This window comes from Erpetoichthys calabaricus, chromosome 3 (genome assembly GCF_900747795.2).
Source record: "Erpetoichthys calabaricus chromosome 3, fErpCal1.3, whole genome shotgun sequence".
Lineage (NCBI taxonomy): Eukaryota > Metazoa > Chordata > Cladistia > Polypteriformes > Polypteridae > Erpetoichthys > Erpetoichthys calabaricus.
In genome coordinates this window covers 132,164,493-132,187,946 of record NC_041396.2, presented here as the reverse complement: position 1 = coordinate 132,187,946, position 23,454 = coordinate 132,164,493, and the positions used below count along the sequence as shown (strand labels likewise).

The window sequence follows — 23,454 nt, the reverse complement described above, 5'->3', positions numbered from 1 at the left end:
TATATATATATATATATGTATATGTATGTATATATATTTATGTATATGTATATATATATATATATATGTGTATGTATATATATATATATATATATATATATATATATATATATGTATGTATATATATATATATATATATATATATATATATATATATATATATATATATATGTATATGTATATATATGTGGATGTGTATATGTATATATATATATATATATATATATATATATATATGTATATGTAGATATGTGTACACTACTTCTCTGCTGCGAAGCGCGGGTATTTTGCTAGTATATGATAAAATAAAGGATATTTATTGACAAGGCAAAAAAATACACAACTCTACCTCTGCTGAATGTTGCCTGCTACCTCCCTTCTCTGACTCTATAATCTAGCAGGCTTCTTTTAATGCCGGACCCAGGAATGATTCCAGTGCCATGCCATGTTTTCTGGGGAGCACTTCCGGGCCATAAGAAAAGTAGGGAGGTTCGCCTCTGACAGCACCCTCTATATGAGGACGACTGCCACCTAGCATATGTGGGATGGAATTGCTCCTGACACCTGGCTCTTGCTGGTCCTTCCATTATTTGATACCAGCTCAGCAAAACATTTTTTTCTGCTGTTGGTCAATCCATCTGCGTTGTTGTGCTGGCCTCCTATCGGGGTAATAAGTTATACTCTTTTCTGACCCAGATGCCCATTCTCCTACAATTTATAATTTTTTTTTTAGGAATGAACATGGAATATGCAGCAGCTTATTTAATATTGTAGCATTACCATGAGTACAGAAAACCACATGGTTTGAAATTTGTTTTATTATTCACTTGCCACAGATGTACAGTATATTTATTTCATTTAGAGGATCAATGTCAAGAATATACAGTACTTCCTTAGTAGGGATATATAGAGTTTTCTTTTATTAGCCTTAAGTCTACAGTACCATCACATGTAGTATTGTCATTCATCCTAACCCTCACTACACTGACTTCTTCTTCTTCTTCTTTCGGCTGCTCCCGTTAGGGGTTGCCACAGCGGATCATCTTCTTCCATATCTTTCTGTCCTCTGCATCTTGTTCTGTTACACCCATCACCTGCATGTCCTCTCTCACCACATCCATAAAGCTTCGCTTAGGCCTTCCTCTTTTTCTCTTCCCTGGCAACTCTATCCTTAGCATCCTTCTCCCAATATACCCAGCATCTCTCCTCTGCACATGTCCAAACCAACGCAATCTCGCCTCTCTGACTTTGTCTCCCAACCGTCCAACTTGAGCTGACCCTCTAATGTACTCATTTCTAATCCTATCCATCCTCGTCCGCAGTGCGAATCTTAGCATCTTTAACTCTGCCACCTCCAGCTCTGTCTCCTGCTTTCTGGTCAGTGCCACCGTCTCCAACCCATATAACATAGCTGGTCTCACTACCGTTCTGTAGACCTTCCCTTTCACTCTTGCTGATACCCGTCTGTCACAGATTACTCCTGACACTCTTCTCCACCCCTTCCACCCTGCCTGCATTCTCTTTCTCACCTCTCTTCCACAATCCCCCATTACTCTGTACTGTTGATCCCAGGTATTTAAACTCATCCACCTTCGCCATGATACTAAACATGATAGTCCACGGGGACTCTTGTCTAATCTCGTCTGTCAGACTGTCCATCACCATTGCAAATAAGAAAGGGCTCAGAGCCGATCCCTGATGTAATCCCATCTCCAACTTGAATGCATCCGTCACTCCTACCGCAGATCTTACCACTGTCACATTTCCCTCGTACATATCCTGTACAACTCTTGCATACTTCTCTGCCACTCCCGACTTCCTCATACAATACCACAGCTCCTCTCGAGGCAACCTGTCATATGCTTTCTCCAGGTCCACAAAGACGCAATGCAACTCCTTCTGGCCTTCTCAAAAATTCTCCATCAACATCCTCAGAGCAAACATTGCATCTGTGGTGCTGTTTCTTGGCATGAAACCATAGTGCTGCTCACTAATCATTACCTCACTTCTTAACCTCTTAACCTTCTCTATCCCATAACTTCATGCTGTGGCTCATCAGTTATATTCCCCTGTAGTTACTCCAGTCCTGCACATCCCCCTTATTCTTAAATATCGGCACCAGTACACTTCTTCTCCACTCCTCAGGCATCCTCTCACTTTCCAAGATTCCATTAAACAATCTGGTTATAAACTCCACTGCCATCTCTCCTAAACACCTCCATGCTTCCATAGGTTTGTCATCCTCTTCATAGCTGTCCTTACTTCCTCCTTGCTAATCCGTTGCACTTCCTGATTCACTATCTCCACATCATCCGATCATTTCTCTCTCTCGTTCTCTTAATTCATCAGCCTCTCAAAGTACTCTTTCCATCTACTCAACACACTCTTCTCGCTTGTGAGTATGTTTCCATCTTTATCCTTTATCACCCTAACCTGCTGCACATCTTTCCCAGCTTGGTCCCTCTGTCTAGCCAATCGGTACAGGTCCTTTTCTCCCTCCTTAGTGTCCAACCTCTCATACAACTCATCATGTGCCTTTTCTTTAGCCTTCGCCACCTCTCTCTTCACCTTGTGCCTTATCACCTTGTACTCTTATTTACTTTCTGCATCTCTCTGACTATCCCACATCTTTGCAATCCTCTTCCTCTGTATACTCTCCTGTATTTCCTCATTCCACCACCAGGTTTCCTCTTCCTTCTTCCTCTTTCCAGATGTCACGCCAAGCACCCTGCTTGCTGTCACCCTTACTACATCTGCTGTAGTTTCCCAGCTGTCTGGTAACTCTTAATAATAATAATAATAATAATAATAATACATTTTATTTATATAGCGCCTTTCCCATGCTCAAGGCACTTACAGAATATAATAAAGAACGGCAGAATATACAGTATATAGCATTGTACAAACCAGATAAATAAATAAAGAAGATTAAGACAGTAAATTCTGAAAAAAAACAGACAACATAATTGATGGTCTAGCACACACATACAGGTTACATTGGCATCTTGACAGAGAAGTAAACTGAGAGAAAGGTAATAAAGTCAAGTAGAGCTAAAAGCCTTCCTGAACAGATGAGTTTTGAGTTGTTTTTTAAAAGAATTCATGGAGTCAGCTGACCTGATTAATTTTGGTAGGTCATTCCAGAGTCTGGGCGCTATACAGCTGAAGGCCCTGTCACCCATAGAGTGTAGATTAGTGAGGGGCACAACAAGATTGCCAGAATCAGAGGACCTTAGTGGGCGGGCAGGCACATAGTGATGGAGGAGGTCACTGATGTAGTTTGGTGCGAGGTTATTTAAAGCTTTGTAGGTTATTAGTAGGATTTTATATTCGATTCTGTAGGACACAGGGAGCCAGTGAAGACGGAGCAGGATGGGTGTGATGTGCTCGCTGCTGCTGGTTCGAGTAAAGACTCTTGCAGCTGAGTTTTGAATAAGCTGGAGCTGTGATATAAGATTAGAAGGGGCACCTGCCAGTAGGGAATTACAATAATCGATGCGGGATGTGATAAAAGCATGGACAAGTTTCTCAGCATTAGAGAAGGAGAGGAAGGAGCGAACACGGGATATGTTACAGAGGTGAAAGTAAGAAAGTTTCTTAATGTGATTTATGTGGGCGGAATAAGTGAGGGAGGAATCAAAAATGACACCAAGATTTTTTACAGTAGAGGCAGGTCTGATGAGATCACTGCCAAGATGGACTGGGAAGGAGCTCATTTTATTAAGTTGCATTTTAGTCCCAATTTGCAGAAGTTCAGTTTTATTGCAATTTAATTTTAAAGAGTTCTGCTCCATCCAGGTTTTAATTTCACTAAGGCAGGTTGTGAGCTGAGAAAGCTCTGATGAAGTTCCACTTTTAACATTGAAGTAGAGTTGAGTATCATCTGCATAAAAATGATAACTCAGTCCATAACTACGGATAATATGGCCAAGGGGAAGCATATAAATACAGAAAAGCAGAGGACCAAGGACAGAGCCCTGAGGGACTTCTTGTGTGACTGGCACGGAGTTGGATCTGCTGTTGCCAAGACTAACAAACTCTTGCCTATCAGTCAGATAGGACTTGAACCACTGGAGGGCAGTGCCAGAGATACCCAGCATGTTCTCCATTCTGGACAGTAGGATGTCATGTCTAACAGTGTCAAATGCTGCACTGAGGTCTAACAGAACTAATATGCTAGTTTGTCCAGAGTCTGCTGCCATAAGCAAATCATTGGTTACCCGTAGCAGAGCAGTTTCACAGCTGTGCCGCGCCCTGAAACCAGACTGAAAGGGTTCCATCAAATTATTAGAGGTTAGGTAATTGGTGAGTTGGGAAGCTACAACACGCTCAAGAACTTTTGACAGGAAAGGTAAGTGGGAAATAGGCCGGAAATTGTTAAGATTGTCAGCATCAAGGCCAGACTTTTTTAACATTGGGGTTACAGAAGCGATTTTAAAAGTGAGCGGCACAGAGCCAGTGTCAAGGGATGAGTTTATTATTGTTGTAACAGTCGGGATTATGGCATGAAGGCAGGATTTAAGTAGTGTGGTGGGGATGGGGTCCAGTACATAAGTAGTCGGCCTCATCTTACAAAGCAGGTTATTAACAAACGCAGAAGTGACTGGTGAGAACTTAGAGAAGGAGCTGGATGGAGTGGGAAAACAGGGAGAGATATAAACAGATGATATACTTATGTTAGTTGAATTATTTAGATCTTTAATTTTGTTACGGAAAAAGTGGAGGAATTCCTCACAGACTTCAGTAGAAGAGGTAGTTGGACCAGATGCGGGTTCGAGTAGTTTATTAACTACAGAGAACAAAACCCTTGGGTTATCATGGCCACTTTCTATTATTCTGCCATAATGGGTGTTCTTGGCAGAAGTTAGTGCTTCTCTGTAAGCTCTTTGGTGGTCAGAGGAAGCCTGGATGTGCACGGTGAGGCCAGTCTTACGTGACATTCTCTCAAGGCGTCGGCCAGCTGCTTTCATAGATCGCAATTCTGAGTTATACCACGGAGCTGAGCGTTTAAAGGAAACCTCCTTATGTTTTAAAGGAGCTGTTTTATCTAATGCTGAGTGAAGGGCTGTGTTATAGTGGTCAACAAAACTATCTAGTGTTGATGGAATAGGTGCAGACAGTAAAAGATCAGAAATGGATCCAGAAAGGATAGAGGGACAGATATTTTTAAGGTTTCTGTAAGAAATTTGTCGTTTACAGGTAAGAGGTGGGAGAGGTAATGAGACAGTGAAAAATACTGCTTTATGGTCAGAGAGTCCCAAATCAGTGCTGTAAATGTTGGCAACAGATATCACTGCCACCCAGTGCCTGTCTCACCTCCTCCCTAAACTCAACCTTGCAGTCTTCCTTTTTCAACTTCCACCATTTGACCTTTGGCTCTGCCCTCACTCTCTTCCTCTTCTTGATCTGCAATGTCATTGTACAGGCCACCATCCTATGCTGCTTAACTACACGTTCCCCTGCCACCACTTTGCAGTCTTCAATCTCCTTCAGTTCAACTCTTCTGCATAGGACGTAATCTACCTGTGTGCATCTTCCTCCATTCTTAAGTGTATCCCTATGTTCCTCCCTCTTCTTAAAATATGTATTCTCCACAGCCATGTCCATCCTTTTGGCAAAATCCACTATCCTCTGACCTTCTTCATTCCTCTCCTTGACACCATACCTACCCATCACCTCCTCATCTCCTCTGTTCCCTTCACCAACATGCCCATTGAAATCTGCTCCAATCACCACTTTCTGTCCCTTGGGTACACTGTTCATTACTTCATCCAACTCACTCCAAAAATCTTCTTTCTCACCCATTGCACACCCAACTTGCAGTGCATATGCACTAACAACATTCATCATCACACCTCCAATTTCCAGCTTCATAATCATTACTCTGCCTGACACTCTTTTCACCTCCAAAACACTCTTGACATATTGTTCTTCAAAATAACTCCTACCCCATTTCTCCTCCCATCCACACCATGATAGAACAATTTGAATCCACCTTCCATCCACCTGGCCTTACTCCCCTTCCATTTAGTCTCTTGCACGCACAATATATCAACTTTCCTTCTCTCCATTATATCTGCTAACTATCTCTCCTTACCAGTCATTCTGCCAACATTCAATCAACTTTCCTTCTCTCCATCATATCTGCTAACTATCTCTCCTTACCAGTCATACTGCCAACATTCAAAGTACCTATCCTCAGTTCCACTCTCTTTACTTTCCTCCTGCCTCCGGAGACGTCTCCCCCCTCTTCTTCTCCTTCGGCCAACAGTAGCCCAATTTCCGCCAGCACCGTGTTGGCTTGGGACCGGCACGAAGAAACACACTGGTTTGTGCATCCCCTGTGGCTTGGTTAACCCTCACTACACTGTAAAAGGATAAAACTGGCAGTACTATAGCATTTTATTTTCATTTTTTTTTGTTTTGAAATTACAGAGGTATGTTAACATTGAAACAGTATGAAATGTGTTATGCTCTCAATCATGCATTGAAATTTGAGCCAATTAAATATACTAAAATACAGAGTATGTTATTTTCAAATTTTCCTAACAAAAAGATAAATCAATATACTATAGCCACATCATTATTCTTTATTCAGGTAAGTGCTTCTGAAACAAATAATATGAACCTATAGCAAACAATATAAGAATATGAATGTGTTTTATGACTTTTGCATCCGGTCTGTCTTAATTTTATCATGACATACAGTCAGAAAAACACATTATAACTTCAGGGTTTTGAATGTTAGGAGCTTATAGTTTGGGACAGGCTCTAGCACCCTATAATCATCTAAGCTGAGAAGGACTGTACTTCACCTTCATCATTGAACAACCTAGATAAATAACATTAACAATGGTAGTGATGTGTGTATTCACTTGTCTGTTTTCTATTTTTTTAATATGTTTTTTAATGTTTAGTCATAGAGCAAAGTGAAGGTACAGTTATTACTTCACACAGAGAATAACTGAATTCTCTGCATGCACAAAATGACATATTTCTTTTGTGAAGTGCATTTCAATCAATTAAAATGAAAAACTGTCCTGTTGCACACATTAGGGTGAAACAGGCTTGTCACTTGAGTTTCTTCAGCAGCATAATTTGTGATATGCCAAAGAATTATTAGTAGAATGGATACCAAAACTTTGTAATTGATGACCAATGTTATTATATTGCCTTTTAGTCAATTTATTGCCACTAGCTAAACTTTCATAAAATCCTTTGTGTGCTGCTTATATACATTGAGTGTTGTTCATCTCTGCATGTTTCACAGATAAAACAAGAGAATGTAAGTGTTTATGTACAAGTAAGATTTTCAGACTATGCCAGCAGTACGTAAACTAAAATGAAAAATATAATCTTAGAACTAAAACGGTGTCATAATTTTACTATTGCACTGCAGCTGATTAATAAGACTCTGTGTTTTTAAAAGAGAGGAAACACCAGTGAAAATGTATGTGTATAGCTTCTGCTTTCTGATTGACTTAGTTTTTAGTCTAAAGTTGTCCGTAAATATTTTAATGTAGATGAGTATGCTTGCTAATGGTTTGCTTTGGAGGCTCCTGATACTTTATACTACATGTTAATTAGCATATGCAAATATGAATTTTACTGTACTCTGTACACATGACAACAATGACCCGGTACACCTATATTTTTTTTTTTTTTTATTAACACCATTTTTTATTTTTTGTAATTTTAGATTGCAAAAACAAAATATCGTGTATATAAAACCCTGTTTTCCATCATTGTGCAAACAAAGTATATACAGCACAGGGATTTAGTAGGTTATGCTAAAATACTGTATATAGAAAGTAACCTGCCTAGTCATGTAATTAACCATGATATTTCACATTGCTCAGAAAACTGTTTGAGCCAGACTAGTTTTACAGAATGATCGTCTCATTCTCATGATGCAGAGATGAACACTAAAAAAGCCCAGTCAAAACTAAGTAATACTTTTTTTGTCAATAAAACAAAACTGATTAAAATCGGGCAGAGATATTAATGGAATACTGTGCAAAGACGACAATCCAAAAATGCAGGATAAACTCGGAACAATTGACTGTAACTCTGCAGAGCAATCAACAAAGGGCTAATGAGCACAATATTGGAGTGTAGAATTAAGACAGAGCTCCATCTTTATTTCCCCACTGTTTCCATTCCACTACATCTGTAACTTTTTCTTTTTTTCAAGATGAAAATAGGTCTACTTTATAATCAGTTTGCCTATTGAGATACATGCATTACCTCAGCTCTTTGACTGTTTATCTTTCTTTCTGCTTGAAATAGTAAATGTGGAGAGTCTGTCAACAAGAGAGTGCGGGAAGAGCAAGACATTTTTTCAAAATGCCATTCATTGGAAGTTCTGTTTAGACATTTAGGAAAACATATTCTCCAAAGTAAAGTGCTGAACAACCTTACTGTTCTTTTAAAATGAAACATGAAACTCATCTTTGAAGTTTGAATTGCCCACTTGCCGGTTTTTGACCATGCATCCTATATCATCCTGCTGTTTTTTGACCATGCAGCTTGGACAAAGGTCCGGCGAGCAACTAGCATTAGGATTCACTGATAGTATCATAGAAAAAGCAGTGAAAAGAAATTAGTCTTTTACAGTACTCCAAAAGAATCTTGCACCAAATGAGGAGGAATTGGTAAAGCAATCCAGTAACAGCTTACAGTTAATCCTTGCATAGAATAAACATGAGATCATTTGACAGTGTCTGGCCAAAACATTCTGTGAGCATAACCACAGCAATAGGTAATTGTGGGACATTATTTATTATTTAGGACTAAAGTATGTAAAGCTATATAAGGATATTTTGTGTTCTTTTGGATTTCAGGTTGGAACTTTACGCTTTTGTGGAGCTACAGAATTTGCCAGTGGACAATGGGCAGGGGTAGAATTAGATGAGCCAGAAGGCAAAAACAATGGTGCTGTTGGTGGTATTCGTTACTTTAGATGCCCACCAAATCATGGTAAGACAGGGTTTCTTTATAATGTTGTTGTTTTTTTTGTTTATTACAAGTCACCTACTATTTTAATAATATTTTTATCTAAATAATTTATATTTGTCATAATTTTACAGTTTACTGTTTTTGTAATTTGTAATAAGGTAGGCATACCCTTTTTTTACCCAAGGGTATACCTTCCAATGAATGCCAAAATCAGTTGATTAAAACTTTAGTATCATTCTGCCCTTCTTTCTTGGTTGTTTTGAATGAGGTGATATAGTGTGACTTAAGGAATTTAGAATTTAAACTGTAAAGTTCAGCTTTGTGAAAAGCTAATGGAAAGATGTATTAATTCTTAAAACAAATGAGAAGACCACTAGCAATGCAAAGTTTTCCCTCTACCTTCTGAAATTTTAGTAATTTGTTCATCTGCATGTGGAGCAGAAGTGCAAAGAAACTACTAACTTGGAAGTAAAGGAAAGATGTGTGTCTCATTCAGTCACCCTTGCCAATAATTGTTAGAAAGGAATGTAAAGAAGACATTATGGAGCCCATACATTTATTTTAAATTACCTACAGCGCATCCGGAAAGTATTCACAGCGCATCACTTTTGCCACATTTTGTTATGTTACAGCCTTATTCCAAAATGGATTAAATTCATTTTTTTCCTCAGAATTCTACACACAACACCCCATAATGACAACGTGAAAAAAGTTTACTTGAGATTTTTGCAAATTTATTAAAAATAAAAAAATTGAGAAAGCACATGTACATAAGTATTCACAGCCTTTGCCATGAAGCTCAAAATTGAGCTCAGGTGCATCCTGTTTCCCCTGATCATTCTTGAGATGTTTCTGCAGCTTAATTGGAGTCCACCTATGGTAAATTCAGTTGATTGGACTTGATTTGGAAAGGCACACACCTGTCTATATAAGGTCCCGCAGTTGACAGTTCATGTCAGAGCACAAACCAAGCATGAAGTCAAAGGAATTGTCTGTAGACCTCCGAGACAGGATTGTCTCGAGGCACAAATCTGGGGAAGGTTACAGAAAAATTTCTGCTGCTTTGAAGGTCCCAATGAGCACAGTGGCCTCCATCATCCGTAAGTGGAAGAAGTTTGAAACCACCAGGACTCTTCCTAGAGCTGGCCGGCCATCTAAACTGAGCGATCGGGGGAGAAGGGCCTTAGTCAGGGAGGTGACCAAGAACCCGATGGTCACTCTGTCAGAGCTCCAGAGGTCCTCTGTGGAGAGAGGAGAACCTTCCAGAAAGACAACCATCTCTGCAGCAATCCACCAATCAGGCCTGTATGGTAGAGTGGCCAGACGGAAGTCACTCCTTAGTAAAAGGCACATGGCAGCCCGCCTGGGGAAAAAAATTAATTTAATCCATTTTGGAATAAGGCTGTAACATAACAAAATGTGGAAAAAGTGATGCGCTGAGGATACTTTCTGGATGCACTGTATATAGAATTACACAACACACCTGCCTAATACAACTTCTTGATGCTTCAGTTCTTTTCTTCTGCTAATGATATTATTAACATTTCTTAACTTACACCAAGTTTCTTATGCAACTTATAAGGAGGGCATGCACAGTTAACATTTATGCAGTACACCCTGGAAATTTGTTGGTCTAGTTTAATTAATTCTGCTTACTTACAGAATCCTTGTGACTGTGTATCTGCTGCTATCTTTTGAAAAATGCTACATATGTATTGGGTTCTGAAGCCACTGCTTCATGCAATTCAATTCCTGTAATTACATAAAGTAAGAATTTTCTTTGTACACTTGACATAAAGTTGAGTATGTTTTAAATTAATATACCACTTTAAATAGGCACATCTTGTCACATCTCATGTTTGTGATTTTCTTGTGTAGCTCTGTTTTTAACTCTAGTACACTTTGATCTTCAGCATGTTCTGGAACAGTTGGTGTAGCAGAGTGCGTTCTACAGTGTAGTGGGATGCAGCTACCCAAAGTGGAACCAACCTACAAAATGGTAACTTTGATAGACGCATGACTGTTTCATTTGTACTGATAGCTACATGGGTTTACAGTCATTAAAGAAGAGTTTCAGTTAAGAGTGCACTAGCTTTAACACTAGAATCCTTGAAACCCTGAGGACATTTATTCAAAAATAAAACAATGAAAAAAATATTAAATAAACAACAAGATATTAAGAAGACATGATTCAACAGTGTTTGTATGCTTGTATCCCTTCAGCAATATCTTTTACAAGTAGCAAAAATGTACAGTGGGTTTTACAGACTCCGATCAAATGTATGTTTTTATTATGTAATAGAATAATAACAGGAGCTCACTACTCAAAATGGTAAATGCGGGGAGGACCAGGGTTTGAACATGCAACCTCTTGATTATGAGACAGCAGTTCTTACCTCTACACCAGTCATGTCTTGCTTGTATCGATTGATATTTGGGCTTTGGTTTTTACACATGTAAATTGAATATTTATTTTTCTTCAGTTATATTCTTGAATAAAAGCACACTTGTTTTGTAATACCTTTTGTGAAAGAGTTTATTTGATATTTGGACTTCAGCCTTCACACATTATACACTTCTTGTCAGCATTTTGCCAGTTATTACTATAACATGAAAAAGTTTCTGTTTTAGTTATGTGTTCAACATTTCTTGCCTCACATTTCCTGTCATCTTACATTTACCCAGGTCATTGTAGACACGGAACACATGTGAAATATATGTATTCCAAATAATGATATATTATTTACCCTATACAATTCCAGACACCTAACACCCAGATAAACAGACTTGAGCTCTGAGAATTTTGAGTCTCACTTCAGATGCATTGGTGGGGAATGGGATTGCAGGCTACTTTCTGCTTAAAGTGGCCCGTCATTATGAATTTTGTCATAGGCTTCGGGGATCCTAGTGTTAAGCTGAAACTTCCCTATGCAAATTTCCCATACTACTAAAATAATGTTGATAACTCCTGCTAACGATCCAACAAGGAAGCTACCTATGTTTTTGTATATACTGTATACATACATACATACATACATATATGCACAGATGCCAGAAGCAAGCCGTGCCGAAAGCGCACGGCGCCTCAGCACCCCAGAGTCCAACCCAGCGGTTTCCCAGAGTCAGTAGGTGGCGCCCAAACAACACAACACACCGAAGGTTGTATGTATGCATGGATGCCAGATGCCAGAAGCAAGCCATGCCGAAAGCGCACAGCACCTCAGCACCCCAGAGTCAAACCCAGCGGCTTCCCAAAGTCAGTAGATGGTGCCCAAACAACACAACACAACCTGTACACTAAACTTGAGGTAAAGCGTGCACGCCAACAAGTTGCCATGGTAACATATTTAAACTTAAGGTAGTGGTGACTACTGACAGTGCCAGCAGTCAGTGTTCTCCAGTCCACAGTGCCAGCAGCTACTCCACTACACAGTGCCAGCAGTCAGTGTGCCTCAACAGTGCCAGCAGTACTCCACTCCACAGTGCCAGCGCTACTCCACTCCACAGTGCCAGCAGTCAGTATTCTCCACTCCACAGTGCCAGCAGCTACTCTACTACACAGTGCCAACAGTACTCCACTCCACAGTGCCAGCAGTCAGTATTATCCACTCCAAAGTGCCAGCAGCTACTCTACTACACAGTTCCAACAGTATTCCACAACACAGTGCCAGCAGTCAGTGTGGCAGCTGTCAGTGTGGCTTATTTGAATCACATTAAGTGAAGGTTTTAACTACTCCATACCAGGGACAGCTGATTCAAGGACAGGAAACCATCTTTACCAAAAATATTGTTTATAAGGAAATTTTTGATTAACTATTTTGAATTTACCATTTTATGAATTTTTTGTTTCAAATTTACTTCATTTAAACCTTTGCACTCCGATATTTTTTTTACTTATGAGTGCAGCAACTCAAAGCCATTTTGGACTTAAATGATATAACGATTAAATTTCAATTTTAGTTTTAATAAATTGGTTAAAGTTAGTACAAATATATTTATTTAATTAAATGAAAACTTTCCCAGGACGCTCCCACCCTCCATGATTTTTCATCCCTCCAAAGATCAGAGGGAACAGAAAGTGATTGCCATTCTTGGATTTGCGATTTTTTAGAGAATCAGGGGTTTACTGGTGTATATATATATATATAATATAGTGACTGAGGCCGGGGCTCTTACCTGGCTGGGACACCTCCACAGTGCAGCATCTCCTGCGGGACAACAGTGGGCAGTCCCCCTGGCTTGTTATGGTGCCATGGGCTTAGAGCATGAAATCTCATCCCTGCTGGAGCCCGTGGCCACCACTTGGGGTACATGGGGAACTGAGATTATGGGACACCTGAGGCACTTCCGGGTGAGCTGTAAAAAGGGTTGCCTCATTCCGCTCGGAGATGCATAGTCAGGTGGAGGTGGATGAAGCTTTAGGGAGGAGTTGACGCAGAAGAGAGAAGACGACAAGATAAGAGGGGAGAAGACAAAGTGATGTGTGTTTGATTTGGCGCTTATTGTACTCTGCCACATAGGTGGAAAATAGAGGAAAAGCATTTCCCACAGCTGAATAAAACCTGTTTTGTGCTGGAATTTGTGCCTCTGCAAGTATATATACAGTCATATGAAAAAGTTTGGGAACCCCTCTCAGCCTGCATAATAATTTACTTTCAACAAAAAAGACAACAATGGTATGTCTTTCATTTCCTAGGAACTTCTGAGTACTGGGGTGTTTTTCTGAACAAAGATTTTTAGTGAAACAGTATTTAGTTGTATGAAATCAAATGTGAAAAACTGGCTGTGCAAAAATGTGGGTCCCCTTGTAATTTTGCTGATTTGAATGCATGTAACTGCTCAATACTGCTTACTTGCAACACCAAATTGGTTATATTAGCTTGCTAAGCCTTGAACTTCATAGACAGGTGTGTCCAATCATGAGAAAAGGTATTTAAGGTGGTCAGTTGCAAGTTGTGCTTCCCTTTGACTCTCCTCTGAAGAGTGACAGCATGGGATCCTCAAAGGAACTCTCAAAAAGATCTGAAAACACAGATTGTTCAGTATCATGGTTTAGGGGAAGGCTACAAAAACCTATCTCAGAGGTTTAAACTGTCAGTTTCAACTGTAAGAAATGTAAACAGTGAGACAATAGATGGCATTGTCGCTCCTCGCAGACAAACGTCCAGGACACCAAGTAAAAGCACCAACAATCTTTTTAATTTCTTTTCTTTTCGATATTGGGCCACAGTAGACATCACAATCACCCCAATAAACAATAAATCAGTAATACAAAACAATAAATCAATCCTCCTCTCCCAGCAGCTCCATCACTCTACCTCCCAACTCCGGCTCAGCTTGCTGGGTCTCGCATAGTCCTTTATATAGTCCTTGACCCTGAAGTCCTTCTGTCCATGTGATTCAATAGCACTTCCGGGTCAGACTTATTTTTCTTCAGCCCGGAAGTACTTATGTTCTTCCGTCCGCGTGACTTGGGAGTACTTCTGGGCTATAGGGAAAATAAAAATCCCTGCGTCTCCCTGCAGCGTCACATAATGACACCCACGGCACCCAGCATGGCTGTGAAGCCGACCTCCATCTCCCATGGTGCCCTGTGGGAATCCGGGGCACTTCCATGCTGCAGAGAATACGCCATCTAGCATCTTGGATGTGTCAGCCGGGATGAGCTGCCGACCGTCCATCACATCAGGAAATGGAAGGGCACAGGCACAGTTGCTGTTAAACCCTGTTCTAGCATGCCAAGAAAAATACAGGCGCGGCATATGCGTAGGATTGTGAGAATGGTTACAGACAACCCACAGATCACCTCCAAAGACCTGCAAGAACATCTTGTTGCAGATTGTGTATCCGTACATCGTTCTACAATTCAGCGCAATTTGAACAAAGAACATCTGTATGGCAGGGTGATGAGAAAGAAGCCCTTTCTGCACTCACACCACAAACAAAGTACTTGTTGTATGCAAATGCTAATTTAGACAAACCAGATTCATTTTGGAACAAAGTGCTTTAGACTGATGAGACAAAAATTGAGTTATTTGGTCATAACAAAAAGCACTTTGCACGGCGGAAGAAGAACACCGCATTCAAAGAAAAACACCTGCTACCTACTGTCAAATTTGGTGGAGGTTCCATCATGCTGTGTTGCTAGTTCAGGGACTGGGGCCCTTGTTCAAGTCGAGGGTCAGATGAATTCAACCCAATATCAACAAATTCAAGCATCAGTCACAAAGTTGAAGTTATGCAGGGATTGGATATTCCAACAAGCCAATGACCCAAAACACAGTTCAAAATCTACAAAGACATTCATGCAGAGGGAGAAGTATAATGTTCTGGAATGACCATCATAGTCCCCTGACTTGAATATCATTGAAAATCTATGGGATGATTTGAAGCAGGCTGTCCATGCTCGGCAGCCATCAAATTTAACTGAACTGGATTTTGTATGGAAGAATGGTCAAAAATACCTCCATCCAGAATCTAGACACTCATCAAATGCTGTAGGAGGCGTGTAGAGGCTGTTATATTTGGAAAAGGAGTCTCAACTAAGTATTGTTGTACTATCTCTGTTGGGGTGCCCAAATTTATGCACCTGTCTAATTTGGTTATGATGTATATTGCATATTTTCTGTTAATCCAATAAACTTAATGTCACTGCTGAAATACTACTGTTTCCATAAGGCATGTCATACAGTATATTAAAAGGAAGTTGCTACTTTGAAAGCTCAGCCAATGATAAACAAAAATCCATAGAATTAAGAGGGGTTCCCAAACGTTTTCATATGACTGTGTGTATGTATATATATGTGTATATATATTATATACATAGTTATATACATAGTTAAGAAAACCATCACAAGAACAAGCAAGCACAAATAAAGCATAATTGAAACATTTCTTTTCACTAGGATCACTAGGACTAATTTAAATTTTGGAAAGATATCGGCTTGTTCACATCATATTCTGAAAACTCTTTTCAGTGAAAAAACAGTCCTGAGAAGAATCAATGTAGTACCCTGTAACAAGCAAAAATTTCAATATTTCAGTCCATTTAGAGGTGTACTACATCTACAGAACTTTTGTTAAAAATGCATAGCTGTATATAAGCCATCTGCAAAAATGCCAGAAAAATCAAGAGCATGTGACCCTTTATTGAAACCAGAATTAAGCATTTTATTAATGTAGTGAAAGTCAAGCAAAATGAAGCAATAAGACAGGCCGCAGCAGTCCAGCGATCCTGTAATGGGTTAAGTAGGCTTAGAAAATAGTATGATATGGTATTAACAAACCACATCAGGAATAAAATATTGGTTACATTTACCACTCATGGTAAGTGATGCTGTGAGATTCATCCTAGCTGGGTCTTTTCAAATGAATAAACCTGTTTCTTGTAACTGAATCCAGATAGATATAATTTTGCATATTTGACAGGGTGTTTTTTATTTTACTTCCCTGATTGAATTTAAATACTGCTGAGTATAATCTAATGTTTTCCATTTTGGGGCATACTATTATTTGGTTACTCTTCCTCAGGTATATTTGCCCCATTGTCGAAGATTACCAGGGTAACAGATCGTAAGGAAACATTAATGAAGTGCTCCACTCCTAAAGGTTCAATGCCTGTCCGAGCACAGAAGATTGACTTGTCTCGTGTTATTTCTAAAGTAAACTCTGGTAAGTAAGGAATGCTTCTAAATTGTTATATGTCCTCTTGCCTCAATTAATCTAACGTTGTTCAGAATATTAACAAATAAAATAAGAGTGCAGCAATGATAGCATTTTTCATTAGTTTCATCATTTGTCTGCGTCTCATTGTTTCTATTGTGCAAATGTGCAAAAGTCTGGTCATTTTTTGCATCTGTTTGTGAAAAAAGGAACCTTTTCAATATCTTCAGCAAGAATAATGACAGGGAAATGTACCAATTGGAGTCACAAGGTTGTAGTACAGAGAAGAGTCTATTCAGGAAGGAAAGTCTTAAATATAACTGTGTGGGCAAGAAGAAAAGTGTTTTTGGAAAGAGCAAAAAAAAACATGAGATGAGTTTAAAAGGTGAAAACATCCTACATCATTCATGCCAAAATAATGTCCTCTGTGGCTTTTGATTATTTCTTTAGATGTGCTTACATGAAGTCCTACTGGTAGGACAGTCTGTTTGCATTGTTTTATTCTCCACATTACCTGCATATGATTCCTGTGCTATTTCTCATAAAAATAAAAAGCAAGCAATAATTTGGGATAACTGTTGAAGTTTTTCGGTTTTCCAAATATCCTTTCTTCATTAACATTAAGAATAATTTTGTTTTACATTGTATTTTGTGTGATCTATATCAGTTAGTGTTTTGGGAAGGGCATTGCAATGTTGTTTTACACGCCATGGTCTTAGAGTTGGTGGGCGGGTCTCCGTGAGTTGCTCTTGCGAGCGGGCACATGACCTGGTGGTGTGTATGCTTTGAGAACGAGGGTGGACGCGGCAGGACCATGTAAGAAGAGGCATGTTTGTCGCGGATGTGAATCGCTGAATGCCCGCCCCAACTCCTCACCTGAGTCGATTTCGTCTGTGTTCAACAGTGTTTCCCAAACTCGGTCCTGGTGAACCCCTGTGGCTGCAGATTTTTGTTCCAACCAGATTCCTAATCATTAATGCCAGTGAAACTCATCCGGGATAAGTCGGTTTTTCAAACGCAGCCGTGTAGCAGATGTAATAATCCGAGATGAATGCGCGCCCCCGCGCTGAGTGAAAAGCCAATGTATGTTGAGTCTAGAAAACATGATCAGCAAGTCTTTGATAGGCTGCAACAAAATGATGAAAGACCGGGCGCATTGTTTTCACACAAGCTGTGTGTGTGGGTGAGTGGGTGTTAGTTAGTTAATTAGTTACTCAAAGGATTTCAAGATTTAATATGCACAAGCGGTAACACTGCAAAAGCAGCCCAAACCAGAAAAGACGGCTGGCAAAAAGTGGCCAACAAATTAAACGAGTGTGCATTGTACTTACTGAAAGCAGCGTTACGGATTTTGCAAATGTTCATTTTTTTCCCTCTGCTTAAAAAAACATTTAAAAAGCGGTGTGATTATGCGGAAAATACTACGCCGTGGGTTGGTATGCAGCATGTTAAACAGTTAGTTTGTTGCGGATAATTTGCCTTTTACTATTACACGAAGACAATTTCCTGTTAGATTGGCCATTGCAATTACAATTAACAAGGCACAGGGCCAAACTTTCAAAAAGATATGCATGTATCTGCCAAAACCAGTTTTCAGTCACGGACAGTTGTATGTTGCTCTCTCCAGAGTTCGATCTTTTCATTCACTTACTGGTATGCCTGCAGGAACACGTGCAGCGAGCAAGCGAGCGACACACAAACACATACAGGCACGCACACGTGCAAGAGAGAGCGCTGAACACATAAGAATAATAATACTTCGTTACATTGATATGGCAGTATTCTCAGTATTCAAAGCGCTAGCCACACAGGGAGGAACCGGGAAGCGAACCCACAATCTTCCACAGTCTCCTTACTGCAAAGCAGCAGCACTACTACAATGCCACAAGGCAGTTAAAGAATGCATTGGGCTCGATTTTCTTTTCACTTCTGTTTACAGCGATCAGGTAGTAGATAGCATTGTTGCAATGTTACTTTTCTTGGTGGCTTATTACATTACGGATGTTTCACATGTTCATTTTTTCCCCTGTGCTTAAAAGACATTAAAAAAGTGTTTCTCAACTGTGACTCCGGAACAACTCAGTACGCAAGCTATATTAAGCGTCAACTACGAAGACTCGCTACACCTTAGTCTACAAGTACTGACACTTATCCCTACCGACAAAGTAACTTTCACCAGCGTGGCCTTCTTCGTCACAGACGATCCTGCTTTCAGTCACGGACAATTATATGTTGCTCTCTCCAGAGGTCTATCTTTTCATTCACTCACAGTCGTATCCTCAAACCCACGCCATTTGGACAACTGTGTCGTTCAGGAAGTGTTCACCCATCAATACATAATTATGCAGCGTATGCTACGCCGCGGGTTGGCTAGTATATATATATATATATATATATATATATATATATATATATAATATGTGTATGTGTGTGTGTGTATATATATATATATATATATATATATATATATACAGTAATCCCTCCTCCATCGCGGGGGTTGCGTTCCAGAGCCACCCGCGAAATAGGAAAATCCGCGAAGTAGAAACCATATGTTTATATGGTTATTTTTAGAATGTCATGCTTGGGTCACAGATTTGCGCAGAAACACAGGAGGTTGTAGAGAGACAGGAACGTTATTCAAACACTGCAAACAAACATTTGTCTCTTTTTCAAAAGTTTAAACTGTGCTCCATGACAAGACAGAGATGACAGTTCTGTCTCACAATTAAAAGAATGCAAACATATCTTCCTTTTCAAAGGAGTGCAAAGCAAGCAGTCAAAAAAAAAATCAATAGGGCTTTTTGGGTTTTAAGTATGCGAAGCACCGCCGGTACAAAGCTGTCGAAGGCTGCAGCTCACACCCCCTCCATCAGGATCAGAGAGAGAGAGAGAGAGAGAGAGCCACAGAAAAACAAACAGTCAAAAATCAATACGTGCCCTTTGAGCTTTTAAGTATGCGAAGCTCCGTGCAGCATGTCCTTTCAGGAAGCAGCTGCACACAGCCCCCCTGCTCACACCCCCCCTACGTAGCGCAAGAGAGAGAGAGAGAAAGTATATATAATATATATATATATATACAGTACTGTGCAAAAGTTTTAGGCAGGTGTGAAAAAATGCTGTAAACAAAGAATGCTTTCAAAAATGGAAGTGTTAATCATTTATTTTCATCAATCAACAAAATGCAGTGAATGAACAAGAGAGAAATCTAAATCAAATCAATATTTGGTGTGACCACCCTTTGCCTTCAAAACAGCATCAATTCTTCTAGGTACACTTGCACACAGTTTTTGAAGGAACTCGGCTGGTAGGTTGTTCCAAACATCTTGGAGAACTAACCACAGATCTTCTGTGAATGTAGGCTTCCTCACATCTTTTTGTCTCTTCATGTAATCCCAGACACACTCAATGATGTTGAGATCAGGGCTCTGTGGGGGCCATACCATCACTTCCAGGACTTCTTGTTCTTCTTTATGCTGAAGATAATTCTTAATGACTTTGGCTGTATGTTTGGGGTCGTTGTCCTGCTGCAGAATAAATTTGGGGCCAATCATACACCTCCCTGATGGTATTGCATGATGGATAAGTATCTGCCTGTATTTCTCAGCATTGAGAACACCATTAATCCTGACCAAATCTCCAACTCCATTTGCAGAAATGCAGCCCCAAACATTCAAGGAACCTCCACCATGCTTCACTGTTGCCTGCAGACACTCATTATTGTACCGCTCTCCAGCCCTTCGACAAACAAACTGCCTTCTGCTACAGCCAAATATTTCAAATTTTTGACTCATCAGTCCAGAGCACCTGCTGCCATTTTTCTGCACCCCAGTTCCTATGTTTTCGTGCATACTTGAGTCGCTTGGCCTTGTTTCCACGTTGGAGGTATGGCTTTTTGGCTGCAACTCTTCCATGAAGACCACTTCTGGCCAGACTTCTGCAGACAGTAGATGGGTGTACCTGGGTCCCACTGGTTTCTGCCAGTTCTGAGCTGATGGCACTGCTGGACATCTTCTGATTTCAAAGGGTAATAAGCTTGATGTGTCTTTCATCTGCTGCACTAAGTTTCCTTGGCCGACCACTGTGTCTACAATCCTCAATGTTGCCCATTTCTTTGTGCTTCTTCAAAAGAGCTTGAACAGCACATCTTGAAACCCCAGTCTGCTTTGAAATCTTTGTCTGGGAGAGACCTTGCTGATGCAGTATAACTACCTTGTGTCTTGTTGGTGTGCTCAATCTTGCCATGACATGAAACTGTCTTCCACAACCTCACCTTGGTGGCAGAGTTTGGCTGTTCCTCAACCAGTTTTAAGCCTCCTACACAGCTGTTTCTGTTTCAGTTAATGACTGTGTTTCAACCTACGTTTGACATTAATGATCATTAGCACCTGTTTGGTGTAATTGGTTGACCAGACACCTGACTATAATCCTACAAAATCCCTGACTTTGTGCAAGTGTACCTATAAGAATTGATGCTGGTTTGAAGGCAAAAGGTAGTAACACCAAATATTGATTTGATTTAGATTTCTCTTTTGTTCGCTCACTTTGTATTTTGTAAATTGATAACAATAAACAATCATTATTTATATTTCTGAAAGCATTCTTTGTTTACAGCATTTTTTCACACCTGCCTAAAACTTTTGCACAGTACTGTATATAATATATGTATATAATATACAGTGAAACCTCGGTTCAAGACCATAATTCGTTCCAAAACTCTGGTCGTAACCCGATTTGGTCGTGAACCGAAGCAATTTCCCCCATAGGATTGTATGTAAATACAATTAATCTGTTCCAGACCATACAAACTGTATGTAAGTATATATTTTTTTAAGTTTTTAAGCACAAATATAGTTAAATACACCATTGAATGCACAGTGTAATCTATAATAATAAAAGGCAAAGCCCTCACTGACTGATTCACTCACTCACTGACTGACTGACTCACTCATCACTAATTCTCCAACTTCCCGTGTAGATGGAAGGCTGAAATTTGGCAGGCTCATTCATTACAGCTTACTTACAAAAGTTAGGCAGGTTTCATTTCGAAATTCAAAGCGTAACGGTCACAACTGGAACCTCTTTTTTCACAATATACTGTAATGGACGGCAGCTTGATGGCCGTGGGAGGAGGAGTTGAGTGTCACGTCATCACGCCTCCCACGTAATCACGTGAAAAGACTGTGAACGCAGTAGGGACAAATGAAGGAGGAGCCGCAAACAGCGAAGAACAAAAAATTCATTAAACAATTGAGAAGGGAGCGAGTGAAGCATACAAGCATGTTCATAAGGGAAACAAAGCACGGTGTAAAACGTAAGTTTAAATTAAGTTTATAGAAACGCTCCCACTGCGGATTGCAATAACATATTCGCGAGATAAAAGTTTAATGAGAAGACACGAGGTATAAACGAACCACACGCCGTAGCGCAACGTTAGGGGCAACAGTTTCAGCCATTCTATGATCTGCTTCTCGCAACTGAAAGACGGCACATGGCGGATGTTAGCCCACTTGCTGACTGCAACGTTAGGGGCTTCAACTCTGGCGCTGACGATATTCGATTCTCGAGAGGGGATGCAGTGAGTGTGTATGCCTGATGAGCCCAGAATTAAGGAGAAACACGTGTCGCATACTCTTTGCATTATTTGCAAGTAAACTATTAAAACCATTCTATGATCAGCTTCTGGGAACAGAAAGAGGGCACGTGGCGGATGTAAGGCGACTTCCTGACCAACCACAAGCGTAACCTGGCAGGTAACCATCCATACAGTCAGATTGTGATTCAGAAAACCAATGCCATGAATTTAATTACCACGATCTACATACTGTCAAATAAACGAAACACACGCCGTAGCGGGACAGCTGTGAAAAGCGAGGTTCACAAAAAAACAGATCCTTAACAAATTGTTATTGGTATATTTTCGATCCGTTTAAAAAGGTTTTATTTTCTTCTTAAAAAATTAAAAGCAGTACTTCGCCGCAACGAAGCGCGAGAATTTGGCTATATATATCTGCTTCTCACAATTAAAAGAGGGCACGTGGCGGATTTTAGACTTCATGACCAAACATAAGTGTTACCTGCCAGGTAGGGTTACCACTTTTAATACAAAAAATAAGGGACGCATACTGCAGCAGGTGCCACATCCCAGTGCCAACAGTTTGCAGACTCTACTTAAAAGACCCGCCCTCCTCACTGGACAGTTAAAAAGACCAATCAAACTAACGATGACATCAAGTATTACCCAATCAAAAGTAGGAAAGGAGGCATCTTCATAAAATGCGTGTGGGATGATTTGCATGAGACGCTGCTTTAAAAAAAATGATAAAAAAAATACGGGACAAGTCCCGTCCCGTATTGATTCAAAACAGGACGCACAATTTCATTCTCAAATACGGGACGATTCCGTATTTTAAAGGACGGGTGGCAACCCTACAGTGCCAGGTAACCACTCATACAATCAGATTGTGATTCAGACTAGGAATGCAATGAATGTAATTACCCCGATCTACATACAAGGCGAAAGTCTTGCAAAATTCAAAGATGATGGGTTGGGATGAGTACACCATAGAACATAAAAGAGCTTATGAAGTCTTGAACCGAAAAAAGCAAGATCTCAGAGATCGTTAAAAAAAAAAAATAGGAGGTAATGTCGTTTTACTCGCTGTAGATTTTAGTCAAACATTACCAGTTATTTCACGAGGGAGACCAGCAGATGAACTCAACGCGTGTTTAAAATCCATGCTTCTCCCACGCTCGGTTATATGTCACGTGTTCTCGTGTAGGTGCACCAAAAAATGTATACATTTAAGCATGTAATGGGCAAACAAAAAATGAGGT

The 23,454-nt window shown here is 40.0% G+C and overlaps 1 protein-coding gene across 5 annotated transcripts in view; it reads left to right on the top strand.

Moving 5' to 3' along the window:
* The window catches only part of LOC114644899 (CAP-Gly domain-containing linker protein 4-like), a 207,783-nt gene that overhangs the window by 103,093 nt on the left and 81,236 nt on the right, over positions 1-23,454 (top strand). For all 5 annotated transcript variants that reach the window (XM_051925329.1, XM_051925328.1, XM_051925331.1 and 2 more), the window contains exons 8-9: positions 8,844-8,979; positions 16,489-16,629. In XM_051925329.1, the coding sequence (XP_051781289.1) occupies positions 8,844-8,979; positions 16,489-16,629 (277 nt within the window). The remainder of the gene's footprint in view (positions 1-8,843; positions 8,980-16,488; positions 16,630-23,454) is intronic.